The 23,494-nt window shown below is 47.0% G+C and overlaps 1 protein-coding gene across 1 annotated transcript in view; it reads right to left on the reverse strand.

Annotated features, from left to right (window-relative positions):
- Positions 1-23,494, reverse strand: part of cc2d1a (coiled-coil and C2 domain containing 1A) — a 55,395-nt gene that overhangs the window by 12,667 nt on the left and 19,234 nt on the right. Inside the window, exons 14-23 of the mRNA XM_084318530.1 lie at positions 15,319-15,395; positions 15,099-15,194; positions 10,127-10,249; positions 8,071-8,129; positions 7,245-7,361; positions 4,136-4,209; positions 3,370-3,428; positions 2,777-2,928; positions 2,480-2,570; positions 1,390-1,545 (exon numbers count right to left, since the gene is read on the reverse strand). Of these exons, the coding sequence (XP_084174656.1) occupies positions 1,390-1,545; positions 2,480-2,570; positions 2,777-2,928; positions 3,370-3,428; positions 4,136-4,209; positions 7,245-7,361; positions 8,071-8,129; positions 10,127-10,249; positions 15,099-15,194; positions 15,319-15,395 (1,004 nt within the window). The remainder of the gene's footprint in view (positions 1-1,389; positions 1,546-2,479; positions 2,571-2,776; positions 2,929-3,369; positions 3,429-4,135; positions 4,210-7,244; positions 7,362-8,070; positions 8,130-10,126; positions 10,250-15,098; positions 15,195-15,318; positions 15,396-23,494) is intronic.

Raw genomic sequence — 23,494 nt, forward strand, 5'->3', positions numbered from 1 at the left:
ACAAACACGTACCACACATTACTGGAGGAGGGGCCTAATACGCACAAACACGTACCACACATTACTGGAGGAGGGGCCTAATACACACAAACACGTACCACACATTACTGGAGGAGGGGCCTAATACACACAAACACGTACCACACATTACTGGAGGAGGGGCCTAATACGCACAAACACGTACCACACATTACTGGAGGAGGGGCCTAATACGCACAAACACGTACCACACATTACTGGAGGAGGGGCCTAATACACACAAACACGTACCACACATTACTGGAGGAGGGGCCTAATACGCACAAACACGTACCACACATTACTGGAGGAGGGGCCTAATACACACAAGTTACTGTAGGAGGGGCCTAATACACACAAACACACACGTTACTGAAGGAGGGGCCTAATACACACAAACACACGTTACTGAAGGAGGGGCCTAATACACACAAACACACATGTTACTGTAGGAGGGGCCTAATACACACAAACACACATGTTACTGCAGGAGGGGCCTAATACACACAAACACACATGTTACTGTAGGAGGGGCCTAATACACACAAACACACATGTTACTGTAGGAGGGGCCTAATACACACAAACACACACGTTACTGCAGGAGGGGCCTAATACACACAAACACACATGTTACTGTAGGAGGGGCCTAATACACACAAACACACATGTTACTGCAGGAGGGGCCTAATACACACAAACACACATGTTACTGTAGGAGGGGCCTAATACACACAAACACACATTACTGTAGGAGGGGCCTAATACACACAAACACGTTAGTGCAGGAGGGGCCTAATACACACAAACACGTTACTGCAGGAGGGGCCTAATACACACAAACACGTTACTGCAGGAGGGGCCTAATACACACAAACACGTTACTGCAGGAGGGGCCTAATACACACAAACACGTTACTGCAGGAGGGGCCTAATACACACAAACACGTTACTGTAGGAGGGGCCTAATACACACAAACACGTTACTGCAGGAGGGGCCTAATACACACAAACACGTTACTGCAGGAGGGGCCTAATACACACAAACACGTTACTGCAGGAGGGGCCTAATACACACTAACACGTTTCTTTTCTTCTTTTAAAGGAACCCAACCTGAGCATGACATAAGAGCATAATGGCCGCCATGTGAATATGGTCAGTTTACTCATGCATACGGGTGGTCAACTTGAAAATACATATGAATGTATCCGGGATATTAACTAGTATCCAGAAAACTATATACCGGTATTCAGAATATTATATCCAGAATAATAAGAATGTAAACACACTCACTGAAAACGATTGGCATCCAGGTTGCTGTCTACCAGCCCCCCAGTGTGAATGCAAAACCTCTCTTTCACTCTACTCACCCGTTCCGTCTGTCTGTCGGGGGGCGAGGGGGAGGAGAGGGGGTCGAGGACCAGCCACTTGTCAGTGACCGTCTGCAGCTGAACTCCCCCAAGAGGCTCTCGGATCTTCACCCTCACCTCCAGCTTGCCCCCGGTGGCCTTACGCCCATCCAGTACCTAGGAAACATAAAACGTATATACAGAAATGAGCATAAACCAATATTCTACAATGAACTACATTTGATTTCATGTCAGTTGGTTGACATTAGAACAAATGCATCAGGAAACTCTCTGTTGGCTGTTTTGGTGTAATGTTTGATGTGTTGCTAGGAAACTACAGTTGATTTCTTGTCGGGTTTGTTGGAGTGTTTACAAATATCAAATCATGGCCAAGATGAACAGTTTTAGCAAAATATCATTGTTTTTCTATATCTGGAAGCAACATATTTTTTCCATCAACAACAATCAGTCAAGATGTAACTGTGTTGACAGCTGACAGGAAACCAAATGTAGTCAGCTGAAGAAATGCCGGTTTGTGTTTATGCTGTCAGGTTGTAACCGTCTATATGTGCAGAAGGTAGGTGTTTAGCAGCGTGTGTTTATGCTGTCAGGTTGTAACCGTCTATATGTGCAGAAGGTAAGTGTTTACCAGCGTGTGTTTATGCTGTCAGGTTGTAACCGTCTATATGTGCAGAAGGTAGGTGTTTACCAGCATGTGTTTATGCTGTCAGGTTGTAACCGTCTATATGTGCAGAAGGTAGGTGTTTACCAGCATGTGTTTATGCTGTCAGGTTGTAACCGTCTATATGTGCAGAAGGTAAGTGTTTACCAGCGTGTGTTTATGCTGTCAGGTTGTAACCGTCTATATGTGCAGAAGGTAGGTGTTTAGCAGCGTGTGTTTATGCTGTCAGGTTGTAACCGTCTACAGTATATGTGCAGAAGGTAGGTGTTTACCAGCATGTGTTTATGCTGTCAGGTTGTAACCGTCTATATGTGCAGAAGGTAAGTGTTTACCAGCGTGTGTTTATGCTGTCAGGTTGTAACCGTCTATATGTGCAGAAGGTAAGTGTTTACCAGCGTGTGTTTATGCATTCCTATGATGGTCTCTCACCTCTATTATCTCTCTGATCTCACACTGGTTTTCCAGAGACTCCAGCTTCAGTTGAGCATTACCCACAACCTTGTCTGTCTTGAAGAGACCCCTGCAGAGAGAGAGAGAGAGAGAGAGAGAGAGAATGGATCAAAGGAAACCAAAGAAGAGTGTGGACAATTTACTTTTCAAGGGGTTTCATATGAAGAACTGTATTATATTATTATTAGAGAAACACCCAGAGAAGACAACGTACCATTAGATCACATATCACAGACAGATTGTGTAAAAGAGACCAACAGCCTCTGGTCTTCTTACCCCTTGTGGATGATCTCAAACTTGATGCCTTTGGTCTGGACCACCCGCTTGAAGCCTCGGTGGGTTCGGTTAATGTTCAGTTTGAAGCGCTCTTTAAACTCTGGGTTGTTTGTGCTCTTCACTGTACTGGTCTTGTCCCTCTGGGCCTCCTCCTGTGCACGCACACGCACACACAGCAGAGTCAGACAACACACATACAGACAGACGGACACACACACACACACAAAGACAGACACACACACACAAAGACAGTCAGACAACACATGTACATATACGTACAGACAGACAGACAGCAGAGTCAGACAACACATGTACAGACAGACAGACAGACACACACACACACAAATACAGACAGTCAGACAACACACATACATTGTATATGTACAGACAGACAGATACACATACATACAAGTACAGAGAGACAGACAGAGAGGCACAGACACACACACACACACAAAGACAGAGTCAGACAACACACTTACAGACAGACAGACACACAGTTGTTTACAAATCAACAGAGTGAACCACTGACAAAGACACTGGAGAATGTCATGATGCCAGTAAACACGACTGGATGACAGACTGTCTCTTACCACACTGGGGAAAGGAAACTCAAACTTGACACTGGCATCCAGGTCACTAGGGGAGACACCTGAGGATAGAGGAGAGAGAATAGAGAATCATGTACACATGTTTTAATTGATTTGTTATCCTTGCTTTTGTCTACCCATGTGTCGTTATTGTTGTGATTGTATATGCTGTGATTTTATATGCTGTATCGATGACTGCTTGTCTCTGCATGTAAACTCGACGTGACTGTAAATGAGGGAGACCTCAGTTGCCTTTCGAGTATAAATAAAGGTTTGAAATGTAATGACTGACTGCAGATATGATTATGATACAGACACAGAAACACTAAGACTGTGTTAAAGACACACACAAATGGACACATGCACTAGGGTTGTGATCAATTCACCTTCAATTCAACATATTCAAATGGTGGCCATTTTGCTCTTATGTCATGCTCAGATTGGGTTCCTTTCTACCCTGTTCCCAAGAACCCAACCTGAGCATGACATAAGATCAAAATGGCCACCATGTGAATATGGTCAATTCAATCAACGCAGACTTTAAACAGACTAAGAATTTAAAGAGAAATTGCAATTCACTTGCCGATGATGAAACATTCATTCTTATTTATTATAATATAATAAACAATATAATAACAACCCTTTCATGCCAATTTCTTTTCAGAATTAGATTATTAATTATTATATATATATTTTTAAATATTCCAAATCCTGAATTCGTGAATTGATCCAAACCTTGACAAGCACACACATACTCACAGACCAGTACCTGAGGGAGCTGGTAAATTCACCCCTTTAATGATGTACAGTATCATGTCGCTAGCGGTCAGGTCCGGGTAGATCCTGCAACATGAACAAACACATGACCAATCACTGCCGGCCTCAGGAGAGTGCAAGACATCGGTCAGGTGGCAGCATCATATATATTGGCCAAACGCGGCTGTTAACTATGAGCTGTAATGGACTAGCGCCAGGGTAACTTTGCGGTTAGCCGTTAGCATAATACTGGTCCAGAGCCAGAAGGTCAGTCAGTGAGTGCGAGTCACTGAGTCACAGTCGGTCTCTGGGTCCATCTGGCCAACATGGACGACTCCGATTACGGCTCAGAGAGCAGCAAAGATGTCCAAAGAACTAGGGCTGTCCTTGACTAAAGAGATTCTAAGTGGAATTAGAATCTCTTATATATGCCAAATAAATGTTTACTTGGCATATACCAATAATATGTCCTCTGCATTCATCCCATTTCGGAGCAGTGGACGTTCTAACTCCAGTTCTAATGCCAGTGCCTTTGTCAAGGGTATGTACTAGGGCTGTCCCCGACTAAGGATTTGGATAGTCGACTATGATTGGCCAACATTTGCCGTTAATCGACTATTAGTCGACAAAAAAAAAAGTACAATATATATATTGTTTGATTGGCAAGGAGCATGGGCAAATGTCCGTCTTACATCAAGGAACCCGGACCATCAACAAATCAATCTTAATTATATTCACAGGACATACTTGACTCCTATAAGACTGAACAGAATGGGTCTCAAACAAGACTCAAAATGCTCCCAATGTACAAATGGAGACGAAGGAACATTTATGCACATGTATTGGGACTGCCCACCAGTTAAGGCATTCTGGAAAGATGTGACCCATCAATTATCAAAACTCGTATCTTGGAATATACCAGTACACCCCTCTGTATTACTATTGAATGATGTTTTTGAGTTTGCAGTAAATCCACAGCTAAAGAGATTGGTTCTATCGGGTATCACAGTAGCTAAAAAACTGATCGCATCACGCTGGTTTCAACCGGAAAAAATGTGCCGGAAGGTTTGGTTTCTTACATATCTCGATGTGATTTATCAAGAAATATCTACAGCAAGAATTCTGGGACTCAACGAATCCAAAATGTCAATGTGGTTAGAAGTGGTGGAGAGAATAAAAGCTAGCTTATAATGGTGGTGTCTGGTTAGGAGTGAGGGATAATGGAGGTACTATCCAAGGAGGGGTCCGGGAGGGGGGGGTTCGAGCTGGAGCATATGTGTGTAGGGTTTTAGATAATATGTATTAGGAGTATATCCTGTATAAGACATTGGTACAATTGGTAATTTCGTTGGATATACACTGTATACGGTAAAATATTATTATATACTTTTTTTTGTTTTCTGTTACTGTACTTGCATGTCATTTTAGCCACCTTAATTGTTAGTTTCATTATGCATTGTGTGTTGAGTACTGACTTTTGACAATTTTGTTTTGCAATAATATAAAAAAAAAAAAATATATATATATATATATATATATATATATATATATATTTTAATCATTCCATTTGGGCTGTGGGGGGTGCTTAATGTCTGAAGGAGTCGACGGAAGGCTTCTTGTCCTCTGCAAAAGCATGCAATTGGTCCACTGATGGATACATCTTGATATTTGTCTAGTGTGTTCATTAGATGGGTGAAATCCTCTTTCAGTGCCTCTGTGCCTGTTTTCTTAGACAGTTAGCCTCTGGTATGCGTGCCATTAGCGTTAGCCACGCTTCTAGGCCTCTTTTCTTTTGTATTCAACTAAGAGGTTGGCAGTCGACTACGGCTCCTTTCGACCGATTAGTCGACTAATAGGGGTCAGCCCTAGTATGTACCTAGCATGCATGTCTTTTTGCGTGTGGGAGGAAACCGGAGTACTCAACTAACAGTCATGTGATTTTAGTCGACTAATCAACGACTTCATGAGTTCATCTGCAAAATTGTGGTTTTCCCACTCAGAGGGACCTCGTTCAGTAAGGAAAGAAAGACGAGAAAACGATGAATTGACAAAAACATTTCCCTTGATAAGAAATACAGAGTCAATAAACATCTCTTGCTCCGTTTCTACCAGGCCATTATACAAAGCATCCTCACCTTCTCCATAACTGTTTGGTACAGCAATCTGGACACTCATTCAAAAAACAAACTACAAAGAATCATCAATAAATCCTCAAAAATAATCTGCACCCCCCTCCCTTCTCTCGAATCACTCCACCGCCAAATCACAATCAGGAGAGCCAGGAAAATCATCTCCGACCCCACTCACCCAGCACACCACATCTTCCAGCTGCTGCCCTCCGGGAGGCGCTACAGATCCCTGACCACCAAAACAACCCGGTTCAAAAACAGCTTCTTCCCCACTGCCATACGGACACTGAACTCCCTGTAGCACCCCCCCCCCCCCTCCCTGTAGTACCCCCCGCAACCCCCCTTACCTCTGCTGACATGGACATGGACAAACTCTGAACTGTATCTATGTAATTGTGTTTTCTTTTATGTACGCTGTAAGTGATGTTATATGTTCTATGTTTTTATGTTTTTATGTTGGAACTGCTATGCTATGCACTGAAACCAAATTCCACCAGCCTGGCTGGGTGGTCATTAAAGAAATTGATTGATTGATTGATAGCACTACCATCACTGCTAGTGCTGCGACATATAATGCTATACTATATTGATATTTTTGATGCATCGTTAAAGGTGCTATAGATAACATTCAGCCAGTAGATGTTGCATTATCCAATCAGGTGTATTCCACGTGTGGAAATAGGAAGTACGGAGGGGATGCATGCAGGCAACATGTAAACGACAACATAAATTCTGGACCCGCCAAATTCTTTTAAATGATAAATTCATTAATTGGTCATTTTTGTAGGGGGAAAAGCTATTATTTTATTCCACACCTTTCTAAAAGCTCTGTGGATGTATTATTATTATATATATATATATATATATATATATTTTTTTTTTTTTTTTTTATGATTACTCTACATAAAATTTGTATCTATAGCACCTTTTAATTTTTTTTTTATAAGACTTGAAAGTGGCACTGTAACAACAACAGATGAACAAGTTGCTGACTTGACAACGTTGAAGGTCCTCTCCTCTGTTCGGCACTTGGGGACGGGGTGGCCCTTGGCGTGGGCCTTCTTCAGTATCTCAATGTTCGTCATGCACTCCTCAGCTAGCTTCTCGAACCTGAGGAGAGGGACACCTGATAATTACACACACGGATGCACAGACAAATAGCACCGACCAGCAGGGTGGCCAAGTGGCTAAGGAGGTTGTCGAGTGCCTGGAATGTCCCAGGTTTTATCCCTGCAACAGACGGTGTTCATTACCGTTAAAGTGTCCCTGAGCCAAGGCACTAAACTATGGCTGAACGATGTGGATGAAATATCATATTGAGATTAATTTTGACAGATTTAAATGCATACTGGTGTGACTGGTGAGATGCATACTGGTGTGACTGGTGAGATGCATACTGGTGTGAGAGTTACAGGTTCATGTGTCTCACAGAATCATGCGAGGGTGGGGGGGGGGATTATACACACAAATAAACACGAAAACAAAAAGATAGGGATGCACTGATATGAGCATTTTGGCCGATACCGATATTAAGATTTCTGTTAATCTGTGAGTTTGATATGACCGTATAAATAAAAACACATTTCTAGGATAATACAATTTTGTAAATGCTATTTTTGTACATACTGAAATAATAATCCTGTGCTGTATCATTGTCACAAGCAAGTAATGTTAACCAAATAAACTCAGCATGGCCAGAAAATGCACACACAGCAACAACAGCAACAACAGCTCGATAATCATCAGTTGTTTAGATCAACCAAGTTTTTCTCACCAGACCGATGCAATCAATAAGAAAACTGCGAGAAATGTTTCTTACTTTGTGGTCTCAGCAACATTGCCCATGTGTGTAAACTGTTGAGAATAGCGCAGACATTTCTGTTGAAGAGAAATAAAAAAATAAATAAGAAAAGCACAGCTAATTAAAAAAATTTCGCCAAAAGATAAAAAATTACTTGTGAGTGAAAGGCTGAGTGAGAGAAACACTGTTAATGCTGCTGCTACTCAGCTGGAGAGACAATCACCAGCTACTGTCTACAATAAATATCATAGAGACTGAAATCACCAGCTACTGTCTAGAGTAAATATCATAGAGACTGAAATCACCAGCTACTGTCTGGAGTAAATATCATAGAGACTGAAATCACCAGCTACTGTCTAGAGTAAATATCATAGACTGAAATCACCAGCTACTGTCTAGAGTAAATATCATAGAGACTGAAATCACCAGCTACTGTCTACAGTAAATATCATAGAGACTGAAATCACCAGCTACTGTCTACAGTAAATATCATAGACTGAAATCACCAGCTACTGTCTACAGTAAATATCATAGAGACTGAAATCACCAGCAACTGTCTACAGTAAATATCATAGACTGAAATCACCAGCTACTGTCTAGAGTAAATAGACTGAAATCACCAGCTACTGTCTACAGTAAATATCATAGAGACTGAAATCACCAGCTACTGTCTAGAGTAAATATCATAGACTGAAATCACCAGCTACTGTCTACAGTAAATATCATAGACTGAAATCACCAGCTAATGTCTACAGTAAATATCATAGACTGAAATCACCAGCTACTGTCTACAGTAAATATCATAGACTGAAATCACCAGCTACTGTCTAGACTAGAGTAAATATCATAGAGACTGAAATCACCAGGCAGCTACTGTCTAGCTACTTCGGTTTTGAAGTCAAGGTTCGGTACAGTGGGGGAAAGTTTGGCTTTCCATGTTCCACCAAGGGGTGATGTAGTGTGCAGTAACTAATTGTACTTGTAGGGCTGTCAATGAATATTCTATATTGAAATTAATAATCAACTTTACTTGTAAAAAATAAAAATAAAAAATTATAATAATAATGATAGATTGTGAAAAAAACAGCCCCCAGTGGGCGGTCGTCAGTGGTTAACATATCGTTGTATTCGCATTCGGTACACAGCCGTTCGGTACGGTACGGTACACACTGAAACGGTTCGGTACGGATACGTGTACCTTTCCACCCCTACTGTCTAGAGTAAATATCATAGAGACTGAAATCACCAACTACTGTCTACAGTAAATACTGAAATCACCAGATACTGTCTACAGTAAATATCATAGAGACAGAAATCACCAGCTACTGCCTAGACTAGAGTAAATAGGATAGGATCTGTATTGTGAGATCTGAATCTAAGGCAAAGGAAGACTGATATTTTAATGAAATGTAGTATTTCTTTTTTTTTATAAATGTCATTTAATTTGTATTCGACTGGGGATTGTTATACAATGATCAATGGTAAAGTTCTGAACAAAGGGGTCTCGGTGTACCTGTCAACGTCTGTGCATATTAAAACAGGAGTACAGTGCCATTATTCTTTTTCAGGATTTGAGATTTGCTCCAGTTAATCTTTGCGAGGGCAGCATATAATTAAAACAGGGGGAAGATTCACCGGAGCACACAAGACCGTTTAGGCCTTTATTTCTGGTGCATATAGTAAAACTGACTAACATTTTGAAAATAAAGATCTAAAAACTGTGTGTTCTGAGGGAGGCCACAGTTGTGATTGGAGGACCAAGAAAAGAGGGTGGGGCTTGAGATAGGTCCATTTGCAGGCGCGGCTCATGGGGGTTATATTTTGACCTTGCTTGACTAGTCAAACAATCAACTACTGATAGATTAAATAAAGATAAAGACTGCTGAAAATCCATGTTATAGTTTCTATTTTGGAATTAGTGTAGGACTCACACAATGCATACAAAGGCAAGAATATATACCAACCTCATTGGTGACATACAACAGGAACTATGGTATGTCATGTATTCATTAGGCGGTTTCGTTGCATGTAAAACAATGAGCATAGTGAGAGCGCAGGCGGAGTGCGTTCTGACCTCGTGCTGCTGCCGCAGGAGCTCCATGAGCTGGTTGTACTGTTCACTGGAGCGGGGGGAGAGAGGAGAGGTTCGGGAGCGGGACAGGGAGTAGTCCTCCTCGCTGACTGGAGCACTGGGAACCTACAGCGGGAGGTGCAGTGGGGAGGATAGAATATGAAAGGACAATTACAATTTATGCCTCACATTCACCCATTCACAATTAGGGGTTAAGTGAGAAGAGGGATAACTGTGTACACTAGGGGAGAAGAGGGATAACTGTGTGCACTAGGGGAGACAAGGGATAGCAGTGTGCACTAGGGGAGACAAGGGATAACTGTGTACACTAGGGGAGAAGAGGGATAACTGTGTACACTAGGGGAGAAGAGGGATAACTGTGTGCACTAGGGGAGAATAGGGATAACTGTGTGCACTAGGGGAGAATAGGGATAACTGTGTGCACTAGGGGAGAAGAGGGATAACTGTGTACACTAGGGGAGAAGAGGGATAACTGTGTGCACTAGGGGAGACGAGGGATAACTGTGTGCACTAGGGGAGAAGAGGGATAACTGTGTACACTAGGGGAGAAGAGGGATAACTGTGTGCACTAGGGGAGAAGAGGGATAACTGTGTACACTAGGGGAGAAGAGGGATAACTGTGTGCACTAGGGGAGAAGAGGGATAACTGTGTGCACTAGGGGAGAAGAGGGATAACTGTGTGCACTAGGGGAGAAGAGGGATAACTGTGTGCACTAGGGGAGAAGAGGGATAACTGTGTACACTAGGGGAGACAAGGGATAACTGTGTGCACTAGGGGAGAAGAGGGATAACTGTGTACACTAGGGGAGAAGAGGGATAACTGTGTGCACTAGGGGAGAAGAGGGATAACTGTGTACACTAGGGGAGAAGAGGGATAACTGTGTGCACTAGGGGAGAAGAGGGATAACTGTGTACACTAGGGGAGAAGAGGGATAACTGTGTGCACTAGGGGAGAAGAGGGATAACTGTGTGCACTAGGGGAGAAGAGGGATAACTGTGTGCACTAGGGGAGAAGAGGGATAACTGTGTACACTAGGGGAGACAAGGGATAACTGTGTGCACTAGGGGAGAAGAGGGATAACTGTGTACACTAGGGGAGAAGAGGGATAACTGTGTGCACTAGGGGAGAAGAGGGATAACTGTGTACACTAGGGGAGAAGAGGGATAACTGTGTGCACTAGGGGAGAAGAGGGATAACTGTGTACACTAGGGGAGAAGAGGGATAACTGTGTACACTAGGGGAGAAGAGGGATAACTGTGTACACTAGGGGAGACAAGGGATAACTGTGTGCACTAGGGGAGAAGAGGGATAACTGTGTGCACTAGGGGAGAAGAGGGATAACTGTGTGCACTAGGGGAGAAGAGGGATAACTGTGTGCACTAGGGGAGAAGAGGGATAACTGTGTGCACTAGGGGAGAAGAGGGATAACTGTGTACACTAGGGGAGAAGAGGGATAACTGTGTGCACTAGGGGAGAAGAGGGATAACTGTGTGCACTAGGGGAGAAGAGGGATAACTGTGTGCACTAGGGGAGAAGAGGGATAACTGTGTGCACTAGGGGAGACAAGGGATAACTGTGTGCACTAGGGGAGAAGAGGGATAACTGTGTGCACTAGGGGAGAAGAGGGATAACTGTGTGCACTAGGGGAGAAGAGGGATAACTGTGTACACTAGGGGAGACAAGGGATAACTGTGTGCACTAGGGGAGAAGAGGGATAACTGTGTGCACTAGGGGAGAAGAGGGATAACTGTGTGCACTAGGGGAGAAGAGGGATAACTGTGTGCACTAGGGGAGAAGAGGGATAACTGTGTACACTAGGGGAGACAAGGGATAACTGTGTGCACTAGGGGAGAAGAGGGATAACTGTGTGCACTAGGGGAGACAAGGGATAACTGTGTGCACTAGGGGAGAAGAGGGATAACTGTGTGCACTAGGGGAGAAGAGGGATAACTGTGTGCACTAGGGGAGAAGAGGGATAACTGTGTGCACTAGGGGAGACAAGGGATAACTGTGTACACTAGGGGAGAAGAGGGATAACTGTGTGCACTAGGGGAGAAGAGGGATAACTGTGTACACTAGGGGAGACAAGGGATAACTGTGTGCACTAGGGGAGACAAGGGATAACTGTGTGCACTAGGGGAGAAGAGGGATAACTGTGTGCACTAGGGGAGACAAGGGATAACTGTGTACACTAGGGGAGAAGAGGGATAACTGTGTACACTAGGGGAGAAGAGGGATAACTGTGTGCACTAGGGGAGACAAGGGATAACTGTGTGCACTAGGGGAGAAGAGGGATAACTGTGTACACTAGGGGAGAAGAGGGATAACTGTGTGCACTAGGGGAGAAGAGGGATAACTGTGTGCACTAGGGGAGACAAGGGATAACTGTGTGCACTAGGGGAGAAGAGGGATAACTGTGTGCACTAGGGGAGAAGAGGGATAACTGTGTACACTAGGGGAGAAGAGGGATAACTGTGTACACTAGGGGAGAAGAGGGATAACTGTGTGCACTAGGGGAGACAAGGGATAACTGTGTACACTAGGGGAGAAGAGGGATAACTGTGTACACTAGGGGAGAAGAGGGATAACTGTGTGCACTAGGGGAGAATAGGGATAACTGTGTGCACTAGGGGAGAAGAGGGATAACTGTGTACACTAGGGGAGAAGAGGGATAACTGTGTGCACTAGGGGAGACAGGGGATAACTGTGTGCACTAGGGGAGAAGAGGGATAACTGTGTACACTAGGGGAGAAGAGGGATAACTGTGTACACTAGGGGAGAAGTGGGATAACTGTGTGCACTAGGGGAAAAGAGGGATAACTGTGTGCACTAGGGGAGAAGAGGGATAACTGTGTGCACTAGGGGAGAAGAGGGATAACTGTGTGCACTAGGGGAGAAGAGGGATAACTGTGTGCACTAGGGGAGAAGAGGGATAACTGTGTGCACTAGGGGAGACAAGGGATAACTGTGTGCACTAGGGGAGAAGAGGGATAACTGTGTGCACTAGGGGAGACAAGGGATAACTGTGTACACTAGGGGAGAAGAGGGATAACTGTGTGCACTAGGGGAGAAGAGGGATAAAGGCCCTCCCATAGTCGAGCAGACTGTACACAGAGCAGACTCCGCGGAGGTCCGCGCGGCTCTTTGAGCTTTGATCTCAGCGGACAGCAGACCCACAGGTGCGAAGCTCCTATTTTATGACGCGCGGACATCCGCGCCGCTGACTTGGTGTCACACAAAACGCTGCTCGGCGTTTTGGTTGACATCGAACTGCATTTAATGTGACGCCGATCTGCATTTTACTCTGACCACTCGCTCCGTGCCAAGAGAGATGTTTGAATGGCTTTTCTAAATGAAGTGTGTAAAATTGCCAGTTTTATTTCGAAATATTGGAAACGGAGATAACATAGAATGTTATCTCTGTTTCCAATATTTTGAAATAAAACTGGTGCTTTTATTTCATGCAATGCGTGTTTGTCATTTCAGCACCAGCGCTGTCCACCTCAAGCCTATACGGTACATTGCATCTCGCTGCCTATATATCTGTTATTCAAGTGCGTAAAACTGCCCGTTTTATTATCTAAATATTGGAAACGGAGATAACACTCTTTATTTTGACATCGGATGACGACGACATGACAGAAGTTGAACAGCGTGGGGACAATTGTGTAAACTGGCGCGTGACATGTAGGAAATTGGTCCGCGGAGGTCCGCTCGACTATGAAAGCTCAAAGAGTCCAGTGGACCTCCGCGGAGTCTGCTCTGTGTACAGTCTGCTCTGTGTACAGTCTGCTCGACTATGGGAGGGCCTTAACTGTGTGCACTAGGGGAGAAGAGGGATAACTGTGTGCACTAGGGGAGAAGAGGGATAACTGTGTACACTAGGGGAGAAGAGGGATACCTGTGTGCACTAGGGGAGAAGAGGGATAACTGTGTGCACTAGGGGAGAAGAGGGATAACTGTGTACACTAGGGGAGAAGAGGGATACCTGTGTGCACTAGGGGAGAAGAGGGATAACTGTGTGCACTAGGGGAGACGAGGGATAACTGTGTGCACTAGGGGAGAAGAGGGATAACTGTGTGCACTAGGGGAGACAAGGGATAACTGTGTGCACTAGGGGAGAAGAGGGATAACTGTGTGCACTAGGGGAGAAGAGGGATAACTGTGTACACTAGGGGAGACAAGGGATAACTGTGTACACTAGGGGAGAAGAGGGATAACTGGGGGAAAATAAGTCTGTGAAATAACAAGAATAATGCAAAGAGCAGATGCTGAGAGCATGAGGATGGGCAGAGAGGAGAGGCTGGAACACAGTGGGTGCAGAGCGAGCAGGTGTAAAGGGAGGTGTTCATCAGAGGAGAGGCAATCAAAGACAGCAAGGTATGAGCGGAACCACAACTGTGTGAAACTTGAAACAGCAGGGATACTCACGTGCACCCACACGTGTATTGATCTCACCTCTGTGATTTTCTACCTTCCATCTGCTTCTTTCACATCTTCAGTTAACACTTCTATTACACACACACACTCCTGTGACATTGAACACCCCCCCCCCACACACACAAACACCTACACAGACATCCCCACTTAACTTTAGTATCCACTTTGCCTAAACGCAGGATAACTTTTTGAGCCACTTGTCCGAAGGAGGGATGGCCTACACACACACACATAACTGTGTGCACTACACGCGCACACACACACACACACACACACCTACACACACACACACACACACACACACACACACACACACACACACACACACACACACACACACACACACACACACACACACACACACACACACACACACACACACACACACACACACACACACACACACACACACACACACACACACACACACACACACACACACTAACCTCAATCATAAACTAAGATGGCTGACGTAAATATGTGAGCACACACACACTATAATGTGTATATTACCTTGGAAATGTCTACAGGCAGTCCAGCCTTGGCAGCAGTGAGCATGGGGTCCAGTCCCTTGGCATGTCTGAGGTGCTGCGCTGCACCATCCATGTCCTAGAGACAATCCATCAATCAAGAAGATTTAAAGGTTGAACACTAGAGCCAGTCAAAATATAGACAGCTGAATGTAGACATAAGAGACCATTGTGAAATAAATGACACAAGAATAAAGTCATACCTTCATCTGCTTGGAGCGCAGGGCCGCTCGCACAAACGCTTGTCGCCTTAGCAACAGGAAATCCAGCTGCTGCTGGGCTATAGGAATGATTTGAGAAAGAGTGAAACTCGGTTTTGTATGACACACATAATAGTAAATAAATAAACAATGTGTTGTGAAGGGCCAGATTAAACCGAATATATATATTTATTTATATATATATATTTAATTGTATTTGTATATTCTCTAATATTCCCTGATATCCCTTGTATATTCCTTGTACAATATGCATTGAATATCCATTCTAGCCTACTGAACATCCCATAATAGTCTCCATTCTACTATTGGTCGAGACCTTGGTGCCAGGCTGCCATACCCCTCAGACCCAGTTCAAACGTACCGCTCGACATGTACGAACAAGTCCTAGTTCCGCGTAGGAATCTGGCTACCGCACCACTAATGGGACTATTTGTTCATAGTGCGTATATATACTGCGCTACTAAAGTGGGACTTTTTTTTCAGTCCAGTTTCTTACCCTCCAATAGAGTCACAGACGTAAAGCCTCCCCGCGATGCCACGTGTGGGAGTAAGGCCAAGTTCGGCCTACCATCGGTATTGAGACATTGTGTATATTAATATTTGAATAGTCATATTTGGCACTATATCGTCGAGTTGGACGTAGTCTATTAAGCTAATAATAGTCTGTTAATATATAGTGCTTCGTGCGGTGAGAATACTACCGTAGTCAGTACCCCATCGTTTCGGGCAGAGAACTGGCTGCTTACCCAGGGTGGTTGACCCTATGTGAAGCTGCACCCGAGGAGCCCCAGAGCCGACGAGCGAGTGGACCTGTATACCGGATTATTCTACCGACGACAGCCCGCCTTCCCAGGCACGGATTATGCTTTGGATACTTTGATTATTCTATGGATAAAGACCCCCGACACTACTGTGTGTTGGAACCCCCCCCCCTGGAGAGGACGCAAGGTGAGGAGACGCTCTGCAAGACGAGGTCTCTCCACATCTCTCCCCCGTGGACCGGAGAGAGCCGGCCCACAAAGAGTCCACCTGCTTTCATCTGTGGTCCAAGGATCGCCGGCGCATTGAACGGCACTACAGTGGGTTCACCTGGGATACCCTTGGCCGGACGAGGCAGCTGGATTCTACCCCCCCCCCCTCCTACTCCTGTCGGCTTACAAGCGACCGGATTAACCCCCTCTAGTGTATCCAGCCTATAATCATTAAAGTATCATTGCTGTTATTCCTTAACTATTCCAGGTCGTATATTTACCACCTGCGCCTTCAGAGATTGGACATTATCTATTGATATACCGACGAATACTCCTTGCCATAAAAGTGCATACTATTTCAATTCATAAATGTAATTAAGTGATTAAGTGTTTATTCTACACACCATCGCTGTGTAGGAAATAAAGACCTGTTTCTAATTCGTACATTTGTGTTGGATCCGTTTCATCTACGTGAGAGTGTTCATGATAATATATTTATGCCGTGTACTGGGTGGCCGAATATTAAGTACAAAGGTAGTGGTAGTAAGTATCATATCTAGTAATACAGTCAGGGAATTGTACCCCTCAGTTACAATTGGTCCTTCGAGCCGGATGGTAATTAGTGTAATATTAATATAGTGTTATTAATATTGAAATGGCCTATGATGAACACTCCACGAAACGATCCTCCTAACCAATGCCCGCAGCGCGAACGACGGCTCCCTCAGTACTTAGAGGCTTACGCTGTCAGTCAACAACCTAGTCTTCTACTAACAGTAAACGCGGTAAAACTAGAAAGTAAAAGTATGTCTAACCCCAACGCCCAGACTACCCCGACCATAGAGGCCCCTACGGGCTCTAATGTAACTGACCAAGTTCACGGTGGGGACCAGTGGGAACCAGACATGACTTCACACCCCGCCAGTACTGAAGAAGTAGTCCCCGATGAGTCCCGGGAGGAATACAACGCTACCGAGAGAGAACTCGGCACGGAAGAAGACGGGGAGAGCACCGTGGAGATAGAGCTCCAAGGCTCCGCAAGGAGTACCCCGAGGGAAGGCTCCCCTATACAACCACCTTCTCCCAGCGAGGCAGAGAGGACCCTACAGCAGGCATTCCTCGTCAGCCTGAAAGCCTCTACTGAACGCGATAGACTCCAGGGTGAACGCGATCGATTGCAGCTACAGCAACGGAGCGAAGAAGAGCACATACGCCTGGAAATAAGACGCATTCAGATGGAAGAGAATGTGGCCCGAGACCGAGCAGACAGCCAGCGAGCAGCTGCTGGTGCTCTACGGGACGCAGAGCGCGACAGACAGCAAGCGCAACTAATACAACAGCTGATCAGACGGACAACACCCTCTCCCTCCGCCAGAGGCTCCAGGAACTCGTCTAGACACACCTCCAGGGCGGCATCCCCTAGCCGAGTAAACAACCCTAAACTTGACCAACAGACGAGGTCTATACCCCCCACAGACCACCTCCCCCCACCGGTCCAAGCGAGACCTAGCAACCGGGAAGGAGCAGCATATCCTGTGGAGAGGCTAAACCAGAGACTACAAGCACTGGATGACCTAACTGAAGACGAAGAGGAAGAGGAGGAGAACCGCGCCCGAAGACAGCACAGTACTCTACCGGACCAGGAGGTCCGGTACAGCCCAGGCTATACTCCCGCGGAGCTGCGCTACAGACCCCCGACTCTATACACGGGTGAGCACGACGCACGACCCGCACCGAGGAACAGCACCTGGACAAGCGGGCCATGGTACACTGCCGGTACCAGCCCATACCAAGGAGCGGGAGGAGACTCGCCTAGGAGGCCTCTCCCCCAACGCTCGCCGATGTATCCACAGTCAGCGTCATACATTGGCACGCCTATGGTACCCGACTTCACCCAAGAGAACCGGGCCCAGTATACAGAACTCCGCATGTGTCTGGAGACCATGTTGGTGGATGTATTGGATGAACGCCACAAATACGCCATCCTACTGCAGCACTTAAGGTACCCCGCGCACATAATATAGCGCTCGCCTACGCGACTTCCACCACCCCATACACAGCAGCGCTGGTAGCATTGGACCAGAGGTATGGGCGCATATGGGATTACGTGATCCAGGAGATCCGACACATCGACCGCTTACCCCCAGCAATAGACAATCGAGCACTGGACGACCTGTCCATCAGAGTGCAGTCCCTGGTAGGGATGTTGGGAGCGCAAAGAGAGAAGGGGAAGTATGAACTTTACGCCAACTCAAATGTGGAAAGGATCCTGGAGAAGCTGCCGCCCGCTCATCAGGAGCGCTTTAGGCGGCAGAGGGACCACAGAGACCCGAATGGCCCCGAACCGAACCTCCTCGATCTAGCAGACTTCCTGGCGAGAGAAGTCAGCAGCCTACGGCTAGATACATTCGGACGGAGCACCCCTGGCTCCAGAGAAGGAACCAGACGACTAAATGATGGAAGAAGATCGGTGACTGTGATGCACCAATCGGAGTCAGTACCGAGCAGCAGGAGCCACAGTACCCCCTCCAGAACGGAGAAGTGGAAGATAGTGTGCCCCTACTGTGAGAAAGAACACTGGCTAGCGCAATGTGACTCCTTCCCCAAGCTGAACGCGGAGGAAGCAGGTCAATGGATAAAGTCCAACAAGCGCTGTTTTCGCTGTGCGCGCTCACACATGGCAGCCGAATGCCGCTTAAAGAAAAGGTGCACCAAGTGCGATGGAGCCCATCTGGACATACTTCACGACAGTAACAGACGGCGCCCTTCACCTGCACCATCCAGCCGCAAAGCGAGCGTCATGTACATCGATCCCGCCAGCAGCAGTGGAGCCCGAGTACTCCTAAAAGTAGTGCGTGTGACACTAAGCTACCAGAATAAAGTCCTGGACACTTACGCCGTCCTCGATGACGGGTCAGAGAAGACCCTGCTGCTCGCCTCCGCTGCGGCCCAGCTAGGGCTGCGGGGAAGCGAAACCCAAATGACAATTCGGACAATAAGACGAGATTTGAAGACGATAAAGGGCGAGAATGTCTCATTCTCTATCGCAGCAAGCGGCCAGCCTGAGCGACGGTACCAGATTGCAGACGCTTTCACCAGCCAAGAAATAGGACTGTCGCGGTACACATACCCCGTCGCCAAGCTGATGGAGAAATATGCACATCTGCGCAAGTTACCGATCCCGCTCATAGACAATGCTATGCCGACCCTGTTGATAGGCTCCGACCATGCAGACCTCATTGTCCCGATAGACCGGGTTCATACCGGACCCCGAGGCTGTCCTGCAGCAGTCGAGACCCGTTTGGGATGGACTCTCCAAGGCCCGCTCGCCAAATCTCTCAACCGAAGTACAGCCACTAGATGTCTCCACTCCCGAGTCACAGAGGGAGAAACCGCACTCCTGCAACACGTAGAGCGGCTATGGAGCTTGGAACAAATGCCCTTTAAGAATGGAAAGAAAGACATTCGCTCTAAAGATGACATTTACGCCATTCACCTCCTCGAGACAGGGACCAAGAGAGTCCCGGTCAACGGCGTGTTGAGATACGCCACGCCACTCCTGCGGCGAGAAGGAATGCCTACTTTCCACGCCAAGACAGACGCCATAGAACGGTACCTGCTGAACACGGAGCGGCGCTTAGCCAAGAACCCCGCCCAAGAGAGTGTATACCGCGCTGAGATTGAGAAGCTCATCACAGCGGGACACGTCACAAAGATGGACATTAAAGAGGCTGACCAGACCACTGAATCGTGGTACGTGCCCCACCACAAGGTCCATCACAACGGTAAAGACCGCATAGTATTTAACTGCAGCTACCAGATCGGATCCCAAAATCTGAATAAAGAGTTACTGCCCGGTCCCACACTCGGCCCCTCCCTACTCGGCGTTCTACTCCGCTTCCGCCAGGAAAAGGTGGCCATCAGCGGGGACATTAAAGGAATGTTCCTGCAGGTGAGATTAGTAGAGGCGGACAAGCCCCTGTTACGGTTCCTATGGAGAGAGAAGCCAGGAGATGAGCACCCAGCCATCTACCAATGGGAAGTCCTCCCCTTCGGAACGACGTGCAGCCCCTGCTGTGCGACATTTGCACTACAGAAACATGTAGCAGAGGACCCAGCAGCGGACGAAGAGGTCCGACACAGCGTAAAGAACAGCTTCTACGTAGACAACTGTCTACAAAGCCTTTCAACCCAGGAAGAAGCCGAGGCTCTCCTGATTAAACTCCGCGCCTCATTGATCAAAGGCGGCTTTGATCTCAGGCAGTGGGCCAGCAGCGATCCGCAAGTACTGCGCAGCCTCTCCTCCGAGGACAAGGCAGCCAGCAGCGAGACCTGGATGGCTACAATCCCGGGAGAAGCCCAGGAGATGACCCTGGGATTGGTGTGGCGATTCAAAACAGATTCGCTTCACTACAGACACAAGCCCCTGACTACGGAGCAGGGAAGGCCGGCGGCGGCGCCGACCACCAGACGGAGTGTGTACACAACACTCGCCCGACAATATGACCCGCTAGGATGTATTCTACCGTACACCACCAGGGCAAAAATGATTGTACGAGCATTGTGGGACAAGGACCAGGGCTGGGACGACCCCATTCCCGCACACCTTGCATCCACCTGGAGAGAGTGGGAGATGGAGCTCCACTCACTCCCAGGCGTTAATATGCGCCGAAGCTACTTCCCACCCAAGGTGAGGCCAGAGACATGTAAAATGGACTTACACGTCTTCAGTGACGCCTCAGAGGTCGCATACGGATCAGTAGCCTACTTGCGGGCCCAAGACCAGGGGGGAGAGATCTACACAGCATTTGTCCTCGCCCGCTCGAGAATAGCCCCACGCAAGCAACAATCTATCCCACGTCTAGAGCTCGGCGCAGCCCTAGCCGGAGCGCACCTAGCCACGCTCATCCAACGTGAGCTCACCATACCGGTGTCTAGAACAATCCTGTGGTCAGATTCCACGACGGTACTCGCCTGGATCAAATCGGACTCATGCAAGTACAAAGTCTTCGTGGGAGTCAGAGTCACCGAGATTCAAGACTTAACCGAAGAGTTAACCGGAGAAACAGAGTGGCGCTACGTTGATACAAAACAGAACCCAGCTGACGTCATCACCCGGGGGATGCCCCTGGATGACCTCACCCGTCGCAATGTCTACAGTGACGGCCCCGCATTCCTAAGACTCCCGGAAGGACAGTGGCCCATGCCTATCCCGAGGGAAGCAAGTCCAGAGGAGGTGGAAATTAAGAAGTCTGTGTTCTGTGGATTGAGCACCGTAGCCTCCACCGACCCTAACATAAACGATTGCACGTCCATAGAGAGTGCACAACAAAGAACATTCCTGCGGTACCACCCGGAGTGCAAGTCCCCCGCTGATATGTCAGCAGCTAACTACGAGGAAGCAGAATTGCTTCTACTGCAGCGAGCCCAGAGAGACTCGTTCCCCGATGAATTGGCCTGTCTACAGGGAGGAAAGCCCGTCCCATCCGACAGCAGATTAATTCACCTGGCCCCCGAGAGCGACGCTCACACCCTCATCAGAGTGGGTGGTCGCCTACGCAGAGCCCCCAATCTACCGGATGACATTAAATACCCGATCGTATTGAACAGCCGACACAAGGTCACAGAGCTGATTATAAAGAAATACGATGAGGATGTACATCACGTAGGAGCAGAAAGAGTCTTCGCGGAAATCAGACGTCGTTACTGGATCCTACAAGGAAGAGAGGCGGTACGACGCTTCCAACGAACATGTCTAGACTGCCGCAAGTGGCGCGCGCAGCCCAGCATACCAAGGATGGCTGACCTTCCTCCATGTCGCCTCCGAATCGGTGACAAGCCATTCCACTCAACGGGTATGGACTGCTTTGGCCCGCTGCACATAAAGAAAGGAAGAGGAACCGAGAAGCGGTGGGGTATTGTATTCAAATGCATGACCACCAGAGCGATACACATCGAGCTTCTCCCGACCATGAGCACAGACTCATTCCTTATGGCCTTCGTAGATTCATATCACGGAAAGGAAGACCGTCTACCCTATTGTCCGATCATGGGACAAACTTTAAAGGCGGCGAAAGAGAGCTGAGAGAGAGCTTCCAAGCTATGGGCCCAGAACTTAAGACCCACCTCGCTCCAGCACAGGTTGATTTCCAATTCAACCCCCCAAACGCACCCCACTTCGGTGGCACTTGGGAACGAGAAGTGCGCTCCATAAAGACAGCCCTGTACGCAGTACTTGGGGCCCAGACTGTGGCGGAAGAAGTCCTAATGACAGTCCTCACGGAGATTGAGGGAGTACTTAACTCGAAGCCCCTCGGATATGTCTCCAGTGATGTGGCGGATATCGACCCAGTTACCCCCAACACACTCCTGATGGGGCGGCTAGATCCCACATTACCCCAGACAATGTACCGGCCTGAAGAAGCGAACGGCCGACGAATGTGGAGGTACAGCCAAGTATTAGCCGACAAGTTTTGGAACAGTTTCCTACTGCACTACCTACCGTCTCTACAGACCCGCCAGAAGTGGGTAAAGGAGAGAGACAATTTGACAGAAGGAACAGTCGTCATGATTATTGATCAATCACTGCCCAGAGCTATGTGGCCGGCAGGCCGCGTGGGCAAAGTGATCACCGGTGCCGACGGCAAGGTCCGAGCAGCTGAAGTGCTCGTCCAGGGTCGCACTTACACCCGTCCCGTGGCAAGGCTCATAGAACTGCCTCGACTCCCAGACACAATCGATGATGACCATGACCCTACAACCCTATGACTTTGTGAAGTTGACTGACCCCTACAGCAAACCCTTATGTGTAAATAGACAACGCGATTAATCTGTCTCCGTTTAACTGATTAGGTCTGGGACCTATTCAGGGGGTGGCTGTTGTGAAGGGCCAGATTAAACCGAATATATATATTTATTTATATATATATATTTAATTGTATTTGTATATTCTCTAATATTCCCTGATATCCCTTGTATATTCCTTGTACAATATGCATTGAATATCCATTCTAGCCTACTGAACATCCCATAATAGTCTCCATTCTACTATTGGTCGAGACCTTGGTGCCAGGCTGCCATACCCCTCAGACCCAGTTCAAACGTACCGCTCGACATGTACGAACAAGTCCTAGTTCCGCGTAGGAATCTGGCTACCGCACCACTAATGGGACTATTTGTTCATAGTG

This window comes from Notolepis coatsorum (genome assembly GCF_963971535.1).
Source record: "Notolepis coatsorum genome assembly, chromosome: 7".
Lineage (NCBI taxonomy): Eukaryota > Metazoa > Chordata > Actinopteri > Aulopiformes > Paralepididae > Notolepis > Notolepis coatsorum.